Here is a 13336-nt window from a genome sequence, read left to right on the forward strand (position 1 = left end):
CCCAGGCTCAGCCTGTGGAGGCTACACCAGTGGTGGCGACCTCGGGGCTCAGTCTCCCTGCCACCTCGGAGGGAGACCTCTTTTGTGCCCATCGATAGGACCCCCGTGAAATCCCTGGCGGGGAAGGAAAAGGGGGGGGGGGCAGGGCGTCGTCGTAGATTCGGCTTCAATCTCGGAGGAAGAGCTGATTGAGGTCTTAAGCCACGGCCTTGGCGTGGAAGAAGACCGGCCCGTCGGGATGGATCCCGACGCAGGTGACGACGACATCGTCGAGGGTGCCGACGGGGCCCCTGATCGCCCGTCGGATTCCCCTCTGCCAGCGCCGCAAGACAACTCGGCGGCCATTTTGTTGGCTATACAGTCCTTATGCTCAGAGATAAGGATGAGACTACCGTTGCCGACGGAGGAACCTCTCCCGTCGGGGGATCCTGAACCGGGACCGTCTGGTGTTCCCCCGCCCAAGAAAAGGATTCACCCTCCACCTCCTTTTCAGCCGTCGCGCACCGTCCAGCCCTCCTCCCCGTCCACCCGAGGGGATGATACGGGTACGGACGACGAGGATCTACCGTCGTCCCCTCCCACCAGGGCTTCTCCGCCCGACGAGATTGGTTCGTTCCACTCCATGATCGCCAGGGCATCCGAGCTTTTCCAACTCTGCCCTGAGGAGAAGAAAGGCAGGATTCCTTTATCAACGGCGCGAGGCCAAGAGGAAGACGGTCCTCGCGGTGCCTCTACTGGACGACATTTGGGATGAGGGCCTCGCCCTCCTCAAGAACCCTTCCACTACGCCAGCTAGAAGAGACCGATACGAGAAGAAGTACCGGGTCCCGGACGCGGCCCCCCTGTGCCTCTGGGCGCAGCCTACCCCGGACTCTGTCATCTCCGCGGCGGCCAGGAAGAAAGTGGGGGGGAGGGAGGGTGCGGCCTCCACATCGACTTCCCCACCGGACGGCGAGGGAAAGAAATTGGACACTATGGGACGCAGGGTCATCTCGTCTGCAGCGACGACGATTAAAGCGGCCAACGCCTTGGCTATCGTGGCCCGCTACGACAGGGAGCTATGGTACAAACTGGCTCCCCTGCTGGACTTCCTACCGGACGACAAGAGGGCGGATGCCCTGGAGATCCTACAGGAAGGTGAGGTGGCGTCGGACCACGTCATCACTATTGCGACGGACATCGCCGACACTGGGTTTCGCCAGTTGGGCAACGGCGTGTGCCTTAGGCGGCGTGGATGGCTCAAGGCTACGGACTTCCGTCCAGACGTACAGACCAGAGTCCTGGACATGCCGTTCGATGGGAACAACCTGTTTGGGAAAACAGTGGACGATTCCCTTCAGGCCATTAAAGCGGACACTGAGACGGCCCGGGCCCTTGGGTTTCTGCAGCACCGACGGACGCCCTTTCGGAGCAGCGGAGGCAAGGGCGCCTCCAAAGGTTCCGGCGGCGGTTTCTCCACCTACCGTCAAACGGCCCGCTCGTCGTCTCAGGAGACCTACAGAGGACGAGGCAAGTCTGGCGGACCCTGCCGTCGTCGCCAAGGAGGTCAAGGCGGCAAAGCCTCGTCGAAACAGGATTGAACCGACCGTGGGGTCGGGCCCCCACCAATGCACCCCAGTGGGAGGCCGGCTGGCGAGCTTCGTCAGCGTGTGGGAGTCCATCTCCACCGACCGCTGGCCGCCTTAGCCCGGGGCCACGCGCTCGAGTTTCAAAGAAGGTGCCCGCGTGTCCCCCCCGTGGCCAGGAAAGAGCTTCACGTCCCTCGGCTTCTCCTGGAGGTAAGGGCGATGCTCAGGAAGGGCGCCATCAAACTCGTCCCAAAGAGGCTTCGGGGCTCCGGAGTTTACTCTAGATACTTCCTCGTGAAGAAGACGGGAGGATGGCGCCCCATCCTAGACCTGCGACGTCTGAACAAATTCATCAAGTCGCAGAAGTGCCGGGTGGTCACCCTCCAGCTGTCCTGGGTCAGCTGGAGGAAGGAGACTTCCTGTCGTCGTTGGATTTGGAGGATGCCTACTTCCATATTCCCATCCTAAAGGGGCACCGAAAATTTCTCAGGTTTGTGGTCCAAGGGCGTCACTACCAGTTCAAAGCCCTCCCCTTCGGACTACGGTCGGCACCCAGGGTATTCACCAAGTGCCTTGCACCGGTGGCGGCGCAGCTGCGCCGCGGGGGATCCACGTCTACCCCTACCTGGACGACTGGCTCATCCGAGCCAAGACGAGGGAGCTCGCCGTGGAGCACAGGGCAAGGACCGTCCAACTTCTCACGGACCTGGGATTCTCCGTGAACTACGTCAAGTCCCACCTGGTACCCGCGCAAAACGCACGGTTTCTGGGAGCGAAGCTCGACAGTGTCCCTTCTGGCCTCCCCGTCGGAGGAAAGGACCAGGTCCATCCTGGGCAAGGTACAGCGGATGTTTGCTTACGACGCGGCCAAGGTGAGGTCCATCAAGTCCCTCCTCGGAATGTCTTCTTGCATCTACCTCATTCCCATGTGCAGGCTCCGGATGCGCCCGTTGCAGGAGTTCCTGGACGCGCGCTGGATCCAAACGACGGGCGGCTTTGAGGAGAGGATAGTTTCCGCCGAGCGGTCCGGTGGTGGGGCACCCGCGCGCATCTGACGGCGGGCATGGACTTCCAGACCACCAGGAGACAGTGACCACGGATGCCTCCCTGGAAGGGTGGGGAGCGCACACCGAAAATCTGCACGCGAGAGGCCTTCGGCTCCCGACGGAGAAGTCCCTCCATATCAACGTCCTGGAGCTCCGTGCAGTGTTCTGGGCCCTCAGGTCTTTCCTTCCGTCCCTCAAGGGCAAGGTGGTGAGGATCTTCACCGACAACACCACCACCATGTTTCACATCAGGAAACGGGGCGGAACCAGTTCCCCAGCACTGTCCAAGGAGGCGCAGGACCTGTGGCATTGGGCCGTCGCCCAAAGGATGTTTCTGGTGCCGTTTCATCTGGCAGGGATAAAAAACACCATCGCTGACTCACTCAGCAGGGAGCTGCGCCCGTGCCACGAGTGGGAACTACGGCAGGATCTAGTGGATCGCCTCTTCCGACGGTGGGGCACACCCCAGATCGACCTGTTCGCGACAGCGACGAACTCCAAGTGCCGGAGGTTCGCCAGCAGGTTTCCCCAGGCGAGGAGCATGGGCGATGCTTTCTCGTTCCCCTGGGAGGGCCTGTTCCTCTACGCGTTCCCTCCTTTGCCACTGCTAATCCGGCTCGTCAACCAGCTCAAGAGGTCAAGGTGCAGGATGATCCTCGTCGCACCTGCGTGGCCGAGGCAGATATGGTTCCCGGACCTTCTGGACTTGTCAGCGTCCCCGCCAATCAAGCTGCCGGTGGACGCGGATCTACACTCCAGGGAAGGAGGCGCCATCCTCCACCACGACCCGAAATCGCTGAACTTGCAGGCCTGGCTCCTGCAGCGCTAGAGTTTGGAGGATACGGCATACCGGCCCACTGCAGAGAGGTTCTTGCAAAGGCCAGGGCGTCCTCGACTCTTAAATGCTACGGACACAAATGGAAGAGGTTCTGTCTGGTGCCACGCACAGAAGATTAACCCTCTACGGATTACGGCTCTTCAGGTACTGCCGTACCTGCTGACGCTGGCCAAAGCTGGTCTGGCACACGCGTCCATCAAGATTCATCTTGCTGCGATCTCCCGATACACCAGAACCACAGGGCGGACGTCCTTGTGGTCTCATCGTCTGGTGAAAGAGTTCATGAAGGGACTGTTCAGATCGTTCCCGCCGGTGAAGGCTCTGGCCCCGGCGTGGGAGCTGAATGTGGTGCTGACCAGGCTCATGGGACCTCCGTTCGAGCCTCTGCACTCGGCCCCGTTGAAGTTTCTGTCGTGGAAAACAGCGTTTCTTGTGGCCATCACCTCCGCACGACGGGTGGGAGAGATCCAGGCCCTTTCCTGCAAGGCCCCGTACTTGACTTTTCACGACACGAGGGTAGTGCTCAGGACGCACCCCTCCTTCATGCCCAAGGTACCGTCGGGACTTCCATCTCAACGAACCCTTGGTGTTGCCTGTGTTCTTCCCGTCGCCTTCGTCGCCGGCTGAGAGGACTTTGCACTCGCTGGATGTGGCTAGAGCGCTGAAGTTCTACGTGGACCGCACGAAGTGTTTTCGGAAGACGTCACAACTCTTTGTGAACTTTGGACCTGTCAATCAGGGGAAGGCTCTCTCGAAGGCTTCCATTTCCAGATGGCTCTCCGGCTGTATCATGTACTGTCATCGGTTGGCAAACCGACCGCTGCCTGGCCGTCCGAGAGCCCATTCCACCAGAGCGATCGCAGCTACCACGGCGTTCCTTTCTGGTGTGCCCCTGCTGGACATATGTAGGGCTGCTACGTGGAGGTCGACGCACACCTTCACGAAATTCTACTGCGTCGAACGGGATTCCAGGGAGGAGTCCAGGGTCGGCCAAGCAGTGCTGCGCAACCTGTTCGTCTAAGGTGAGCCTGGTGAGGAGGTAAGATGCTTAATGTTGAGCCTTTGCCACCTCCCGTGGTTGTGCATGTGTGTACTGCTATGTATTCTTCATGAGCATGTGAATCCATGCCAGACCCCATGCTGGAGAAGGAACAAGTTACTTACCTGTAACTGTTGTTCTCCAGCATGGGTCTGGCATGGATTCACATGCGAACCCTCCCGCCTACCCCTCTGCGGCTCTTCAGTTGGTCATACTGCCACTTCACGTGCTTCCAAATCTGAAGATGGCTGCCGAAGGCGGTGCTTAGGTAGAGGGGAGTCATTGGCTGTGGTCAGTATGACACAGAGACCAGTGATTGGTTACTACTAGGAAAGACAGATCAGAAACGAAACTGATACTCGTTTTTTCTTTACCGAGGATTCCTAGCCTGACGACGGGGAATAGTCATGAGCATGTGAATCCATGCCAGACCCATGCTGGAGAATAGTTACAGCTAAGTAACTTGTTCCTTATGCTGACTGCAACTAAACTTTGAAAATTCTTGTAAATGCTGCGCCCTGATACCCTTGGGTACTCTTGCGCATTATAAATTAACATAACATGATCTTCCTGGAGCTCATGGCCAACTTAAAAGCAACGCACACAATCTGGTGTTCCTCTCCCTGGGTATTTGGTACCAGCAGCGACTGCAGTGGAAATTCAACCAGCTCAGAGGATGTCCAGGTGGAGTTGATTCGTCCCACCAACTCAAAAAGAGAAGTCGTCCTTGCCGGGGCTTCTGTCAATACAAATTTGGAGTTTCAGCACAGCAGCAGGGCTTCACTGGGCATATCAATGGTCCAGGAGTTGCAGCAGGCGTCCTCAAAGTTCTTCAGATTCCTTCGTCCAGTGGTACTCTGCCTTGTCAGCCAGAAAGCCTCGCCTTTTATGCAGGTTTCTCCCATTCGTTCCAGCCCAGCGTCGGTCCCCCCTGCAGAGTGGCTGTTCTTGCTGGACAGCCAACCGGCCAATCACCTAGGAGTGCATTCCTGTCTCCTAGGAGATTAAGCACAGGGAGCTTCTGGCACCTCCTCGCTTAAGAGCACATTCCATAAGGGGCATCAAAGCCTCTGCTGCCCTTCAGAGATATCCCAATCAAAGACATTTGTTCAGGGGCCACTTGGTTGTCTGTTCACACTTCTAGGAGACGTTACTGTCTGGATTAATCTTCCAGTCTGGCCAGCCAATTTGCAAAAGCGGTCCATGATCAGAACAAAACATAATTCGTACTCCCAAATTATTGCTTCTTTGGGAGTCTTTCATAAGATGAGGAATACGTGGGAGGAACATCCAATCGAAAGAAAGTCACCATGGCTAAGTAACTTGTTCAACTAAAGGGTAAAGATCCTGTAGTAAATTCATCTGTAGCCATTGACATCTGTAGCTTATACCGAATTGGACGTTGATCAGGCTTACCACCTCCTTAATAGCACTGGGTTATGGGATGGTTTGTAACCCATTTATTTTGTCTGAACTCGACATGTAACTACTAGTGAATAGGGTCATTTGATGTTATTTGCCTTGGTTGATTTTGTGCTACATACATGTAACTATGAAGTACGTAACTATGAAAGATATACGACTTCCTTTTTTATTGTCCTTGTTATTTTCCTTCATAGTGTCTGTTTAAACTGTTTTTATTTGAGTAAAGTTCAATTCGAACTAATCACAACAAAGATTTACAACTTCAAAGATGGTTTTGCTCCTGTTGGAGGCTGCTGCTATTATGGTGCAGTAGTAAACAGCTTGGTCTTGGAAATCGGAATCTTACGGTGGGTGTAGAGAGATTAGAGTTTGGTGAGTTCTCTCCTGGGCTGTTATTTGGGCCACTTTTTCTCTAAGGCTCTGAGCATTTGTTGAGTTCAAGGGACTACTGGGGGCAATGTGTTGGTCTTAGACCAGCAGTTTCTTTGGGGGCGATGGGGAGGGGCATATGACAGTTTCATAGCTAAGTTGAATAATTCTAGGAGGCCAGAGGCATTCCCTGTTTTTTGGGGGGAGTGGGATTTGGAGGGGTAGTCTGCAAAGGTTGCTTCTAGTTCATTGACTGGAAGCTTTTGAATGAGTGGCATAGTGAGGGGTCATTTAGCCTGACCCTAGAGTGGTTGATGGTGGAAGGGCGGCGAGGTCAGACAAGTAAAGTGGAATAGGGTCTGTGAGGGAATGGTGTGAAGATTAAATCTTGTCTAGTTATCTCTTGCCATTTTCTATACAATATTTTTTATAATGGCCTTGACCATTTTATTTGGTATTGAAGTGTCTATAGAACCTGTTAATCACCCATCTCTCCTCCTAAGTGAAGTCTACTACACTACCACTTGGAGCTTGATGCACTTAAGTAAACCCTTGGTACCCAACTAAGACAAACCTAAAGTCTCTGATCACAGATCATGTTGAAATGCTAGCGTACAATTTCAGATGGTTACTAGGAAAACTACATTTCGAATGGATTGTCCTCCCACGTATTCCTCATCTTATCATATTCGTATCACAGCTCTGGTGCTTCGTAAAAAATGTTAATCAGAGGGCGCTGTTGGAGGCCGCGGAGTCGTAGTCCCTTGAGAGCCAGCATCGTTGTCTGCTGTATAAAGGGCTCGAGCAGCGCCCGTTACCTCAGTTCTGTTTTTACGGTGTTCATGGTCTCATCAGCTGATCAGGCTTTAAGTCCTCAGGCTCTTAAGGAAGTTTGAGTGCAACTGGAGTAAACTGTACGGAGGGGTAGTTTGGGAGGGTCGATGAGGAATACGTGGGAGGAGTAACTTGTTCTTCGAATGGATTGTGTCCTCCCCACGTATTCCTCATTTTATAATGGACTCCCATAGCAGTGGTAATTGTGGAGGTGGAAGTACTAGAAATTATAATTGTAGACTGAAGGACAGCTTCTGCGAATAGTAGTCCAAGATATGAAGTAGTCCAAGCAGTAATGCTTTACAAAGGTGTACATTGACGACCAGGTGGCCGCAGCACAAACCACCTGCACTGGGACACCCCTCTGAAGAGCCGTGGAAGTTGCCATGCCTCTGGTTGAATGAGCCCTTAATCCATCTGGAGGCTTTCCCTGCTAATTTATAGCATGCCGAGATTGCTAGAATTATCCATCTGGATAGTTTGTTTAGACACTGCAAGGCCCAATTTGTGTCCAGTATACCCAACAAAGTCACATTGTCGAATATTTGCCGGCTCTGGAGGGACTACGACTCTGCGGCCTCGAACACAGCGGCCTCTGGTGAAAAATTTGCCGCAGAGATGGGATACGAATATCTTAAGATGAGGAATATGTGGGAGGAACATCCAATCGAAAGAACGTTACTGTTGGTAAGTAACTTGTTTTTCTGTGAACATTCGCAGGATGGCTTAGTGAGCTGTATGCTCAGCTAAACTGAATGGAGGTGGAGTTTTACTTGATTACGTAGCATGTCAAACAATTGGAAACAACTACACAATCTTGGCAAGAGCAGTGAAATGCTATATAGCAATGCCAAACTGTTTAGTGTTAGACTATTTTCATGAAGGTGGGCTTGCGTAAGCCAAGCTTTGGAAGCTGGGTTAATCGCCTTTCAAAAACGCCACCTCCCAAAGGCCAAGCATGCAGCATTTGTCATAGCCAAGGCATCTTGTGCCCTTCCAGCAGCATGTTCCTCTCGATCAGCAATGCTGCATCTGGGTCTATCCTTAATGCTTTGGCACGAAGGTCTCCAGCAGAACCGCCTGGATTAGCCTAGATTAACACTTTACCTTTTCTTAGGTTGGTAGTCTGGATGAAAAGGGACAAGACACCGGTGTAAGCAACTGTAGTTACTATTCCATAGTCTTCATTAGTCTGGAGTGCATACAAATGAGGTGCTGGATGCAGTTATGGCCTGTTCATATTCCTTAGCTTTTTTTCTCTTTGACTGCTGCTTGGAGTGCTCAACTTTCTGGCAATCTTAAGTGCACAAGACAGTTGACCTTCACTTCTGGTGTTTACTGACCCATTTCTATTGGGTAGTAGAGACTACCATGAATAATCAATTTTCATTTTCCACCAATCTGGCTTCAGAGCTGACAGAAGCATGGAAACTGCTCTCCTGAACATCCATGAAGACCTGCTCTCTAAAACTCCCTCTGTCCTTATCCTACTTGCTCTCTCCTCTGCTTTTGACACGGTCAACCATACCACCCTGTTCAATCTGTGACAACCTGGGTATCACTGATTAGGCTGTAGCCTGGTTGACCGCTTTCCTCTCTGATCGTCCCTCCCAGGTACAACTTGGGTCCTTCCTATCTTGTATCTCCCTCGCTACCTGAAGTGTTCCCAAGGGGACTAGCCTCTCGCATTGGCTTTTCAAGTAATACCTGGCAACCCTCGCCTACTGCATTTCCTTTTTTCTGCAGACATTTCCAGTGCTATGCTGACACCCAACTCCTTTTCAGACTTCCTTCAGCCACCTCGCCTTCCCTCATCTGATTGCCTAAACGCCATTCGAAATTGGTATGCCGTCAACGATCTTTGTCTAAATTCCAACAAGACTGAGATCCTCCTCATTGGTACACCTTCACCATACTGTCCCCTCACGATCTGGCCGGCCTCCCTTGGCCCTCCTATCCCTACCTGCGAGGCTAAGAACCTCGAGGTTATATCTGACTCCACACTTTCCTTCTCCGCACACATCTGACATCTATAAAAAATAAAACTGCATCTCCTTAGAGGTACTCTGCCTTTCCTCTCCTTCCCCCAGAAGCTCACTGTCTCTCAAGCTAGCTCTGGTTATCTCTAGGTTGGACTACTGTAACAGCCTCTTTCTAAATCTACCTGACTCCACTCTCTGCCCTTTACAACTAATCCCGAACAGGAGTGCAAGACTTGTTCTTGGCCTCAAGCCCTGGGATCGTATCTCTGCAGCTCTGAAATCCCTTAATTGGTTCCCAGTGGATGCAAGGATTACATTTGAAAAACCTCTGCCTTGTCCACAAGGCTTTCTGGGGCCTAGGCCCAAAATCCCTTCAACTATCGCTCTGTAAATACCCTCCTACCCCCCCACCCTCCCCAAGCCCTTCGCTTCTCCTCCCGGGGTCAGTAGTTTTTCTAAGAAACAAGCTGGGGGTAGATATCTTCAGCTGGGGTCTCCCTTGAAACTTGAAAATCATCTGTTTCCGTAATCAGCTCAAGATCTTCCTCTTAGCTTCTGCCTTTGCCCCTTTTGTCCCCTGCTGATCTTTCTCTCAGCACTGTGCACCTGGCCACCCTCTGTTCTCCGGGCCCAGGTACCTGCTCACCCTGCCTGCCTCCCTCCCTCCCTCCCTCCTGCACTGCCTCTGGGCCACCCCCTGCACTGGGGTCTGTATCTGTACCCATACGGTCCCCCGCTCTTCTTCTGCACTTATCAGATACACCCTAGCTGACTAACACTGCACTTTGCCACTTGCTGGCTGCACTACCACTGTTTATCGCCATATTTAATTTGTACTTATTTATTCTGTTCTCTCCTCTGTTCTGCGCTTTCCACTTCTCCCCCTCCCATGCATTTCCCCCCATTTTCCCTTCCCCATGCACGCTCTTAATGTCACTGGGCCTATTAAGATCGTTGTTTTTGTTCTCCCCTATTCCCCTCCCTTTGCCTGGTCGCGCTCTGAGAAATTTGTGTGGAGCGCGATCTAAATAAAATATCAAAGCTGTTGGACTCTCGTGTATAGCTTGACTCAGGACAGCTCTGTAACTATCAATTTCTATTCTGTTATTTGATAACATTGGAAAAGCCCCCGGAAACTGACATTTATCAAAACCTGAACTGAGCAAGACCTCAGCATGCGGAGTATTGCCCCGATTTGGAGAAATCCTATGCTTGTCCACCCGTTCCCATGTGCGATTTGCTGGATATGTTGGCCATTTCCCACTTGAACAAATTGTGATTTTGGTCAAGTCACATTCTTCCAGCTTGACTACGTTTTTGCAAATTTTAAGTTTGAGTTTGATTGGATTCATAGAAGGATGTCTGTCCCAGTCTTCTTACACCGGGCAAATGTGGACCATGGAGGGTGACCTAATTGACTAGTAAGGCACCCTTCTTGGCCAATTACTTGCTTAATTATAATCGTTTTTCAATAACACACCTAATACCATAGAGGTTTCTAAGCACGGACCTGGGATTCCAACCTGTTTCTCTGCGCCTTGCTTCCAAAACGAGCTTGTTGCCACTGAGCCATATTACCTATGCCAAATTACTTAACATTAAGCAGTGTTTGCCATAACCGCAGTAACCCCTGGGCTTTTCTTTCTTAGTGAATGTGATGGACCATACAGTCTTTCTTTCCTAGTTTTAAAGACCACCTTGGGTTCTATTCTTATATGCATCAACCTTTCCAAGTGCTGTCTAGCTAGGTTTGTTAACCATCACTTATGTATAACAATCTGGGTTTTATCATTGCAGAAGCTGCCAGTTGCTTTTATCTTGAAGAAAAATGAGCATAATCATGTTCGTAAACCCATCCAAAACCTTACTTTACTGCCCAGTGTTTCATTAAACGCCACTTTATGTTAATCTATTTAAAAACCTATTCTGTCATGTTTATTCTGCAATAAATTTGTCCATGCCATCTCACTTTTTGGCACTGCTTGCTCCACAGGCATTCTCTGTTGATCACCTCTTAGACATGAATATGGTTTTCATTGCCTGGCATAAGTTACTGCTTATGCCTCCCCTGCTGATGTTCCTTATTCATATAAATTAGATTTTCTGTCAATGTAGGGGTTTTAAACAGCCAGTGGAGTTATGAGCAGGTGCCATCTCCCAAGTAAAGGTTGTAGTTGCTTTTTGAACTTTGTTTCTCCCTTTTACATAAATGAGGACCACTGGCCATTTATAGTTGGCCTGACCAGCAAAGTCAGTTACTAGTTGAGTTTTATGAGCTCAACAGAATGTGTTAATTATCGACTTCCAATGGACATCACAAAAAGCAGATGTTACTTAGCGCAGATTGTAAAAAGCCAAAGGCTACTGACATTCTTGATGTGCATGCTCTTTCTGATGTTAACTGACACTAGTTTCTGGGGGGTGATTTCTGCATTGCTCAGAGTAGCATCTGGCTGGACCCTAAGCAATGTTTTGAACCTCACTCTGCAGTTCCAATGCTTCACCATTTCAGGCAAACATTTGGGACAGCAACCGGGTCCATGCACAAACCTCTTGGCAACATTGCTTTCTCTTGCATGCCTTTCTATAATTGGTGCATATTTGAACTTTAAATCGTATTAAGCCTCCTAAGGTGATTATCTATACATCCATATTACTTAAGCAAACAAATATCTGTTGGCACAAGAAGATTCTGGCACTTAGCAATATGAACAGAATTTGCACTTGCTAGCGCATTTTCATTTGATTTTCTACTCTGAGCTCATATTTCTTTTAAAGTATATTTGTGCACTTTAGTGCAGTGCTACATAGGCAGAATAAGATCAATGTGCTTTTTGTAGCAGAAGTGCAGTTTCCCTGAATTTATTTTTGTTTCCGTCCCAAAGGATTGGCCGTTCGATGATGGTGCCCCTCCTCCGACTCAAATCGTTGATGACTGGTTAAACCTCTTGAAAACTAAATTCCGTGAAGAGCCAGGATGTTGTATTGCTGTGCACTGCGTGGCAGGTCTGGGAAGGTGAGCAACATGGGTGATTAAGACCAAGCTATTAATCGGGTGCTAAAAGTCTACCTTTGCTGTGAATAGCCTCATTGGAGAAAATGGTGCATAAACACATTAAACCTGAAAAGTGACCTGACCTTACTGGAACTGAGAAATATGCCAGAGTAGTATACTCAATGTAAATTATCTTTAATTGGGTGTTATCCGCCACTTTGGTGGCCCCTAGGAGCATGGTTCTAGAAGGGAAAGTGTTTTGTGGTGGTGTTTGGTAATATGGTATGGCATTTATAACACACCTATACACAAGTTTTTCAAGCGCAGACATGAAGTACAGGATTCCTGGTATGTGTAGGCTACTGAAGACTTTGACGCTTGGTTTTTGGTTAGTGCAGAAGGAGTTCACCAAGTGAGTGGCTACCAGCACTGGTATCTGTAAATCTGCTGATCATGTCTTTGGTTGTTGCAGCCTTCTCCATGACACTTCAGTGGTTAATGTGCTGGTAGGGGTGCTGTTTGGCATCAGACCGCAGTGTGCATGGGTCAATGTATGTAGTGTAAGAAAGTTGAGGGGATGGAGAGTTGTGTGGAGTCCTGGGTGATCAGGACGTTGTGGGGGTTTAGGCTATTTGTTGTGCTTGGTTTTGTTTACGATTGTTGGTAGTTCAGAAGTCTTTCAGTTCGCCACCTGTTGGGTGCTTGTAGGGAGGTCTTGAAGTTCTTGGTCCATGGTGGTTGATGGGTGAGACTGACCCAGTGTGGGCTCAGCCATTGGGCAAGTGTAGACACAATGATGCACTAGAAGAGCACTTTAACTCGCAAATCCGATGGTGCTGGATTGTGACAGCCAGCCTGGGTCCGTACAGTGGTGCGGTGTATGGCAGCGGTTAAACCGCTTTCCAGTGGAAATAGGATCAAGCAGTTTATTATATCATCCCTGATTAGATGATTGTGTTTATGGGATTTTTTCATATTGCTGTTGTGGCCATTTTGTTTGTGGCATTACCTAAGAGGATATATTTTGGCTGTTGTAATGTGGCCCGAGTCAATTTCCTGTATCTCTTCATAGTTCATTATATAATGAAATTGCTGTTGGCAGCTTTTGGTGTTGTCTTTGTTTTTGTTTTTAGAACGCTGCACACTGCTGAAGCCATTTCACCTTTTCATTGAACAAAGGATTTGTTTGCTGCATGTCCCCTAAAAATGGTTACTACTTTACAAGTCCACTGAGACGCCA

At 50.2% G+C, this 13336-nt stretch overlaps 1 protein-coding gene across 3 annotated transcripts in view; it reads left to right on the forward strand.

Moving 5' to 3' along the window:
* The window catches only part of PTP4A2 (protein tyrosine phosphatase 4A2), a 377282-nt gene that overhangs the window by 180601 nt on the left and 183345 nt on the right, over positions 1–13336 (forward strand). For all 3 annotated transcript variants that reach the window (XM_069622499.1, XM_069622498.1, XM_069622500.1), the window contains one exon: positions 11987–12117. In XM_069622499.1, the coding sequence (XP_069478600.1) occupies positions 11987–12117 (131 nt within the window). The remainder of the gene's footprint in view (positions 1–11986; positions 12118–13336) is intronic.

The sequence above is a fragment of the Ambystoma mexicanum genome, chromosome 11, assembly GCF_040938575.1.
Source record: "Ambystoma mexicanum isolate Mex_15411 chromosome 11, UKY_AmexF1_1, whole genome shotgun sequence".
NCBI classification, from domain to species: Eukaryota; Metazoa; Chordata; class Amphibia; order Caudata; family Ambystomatidae; genus Ambystoma; species Ambystoma mexicanum.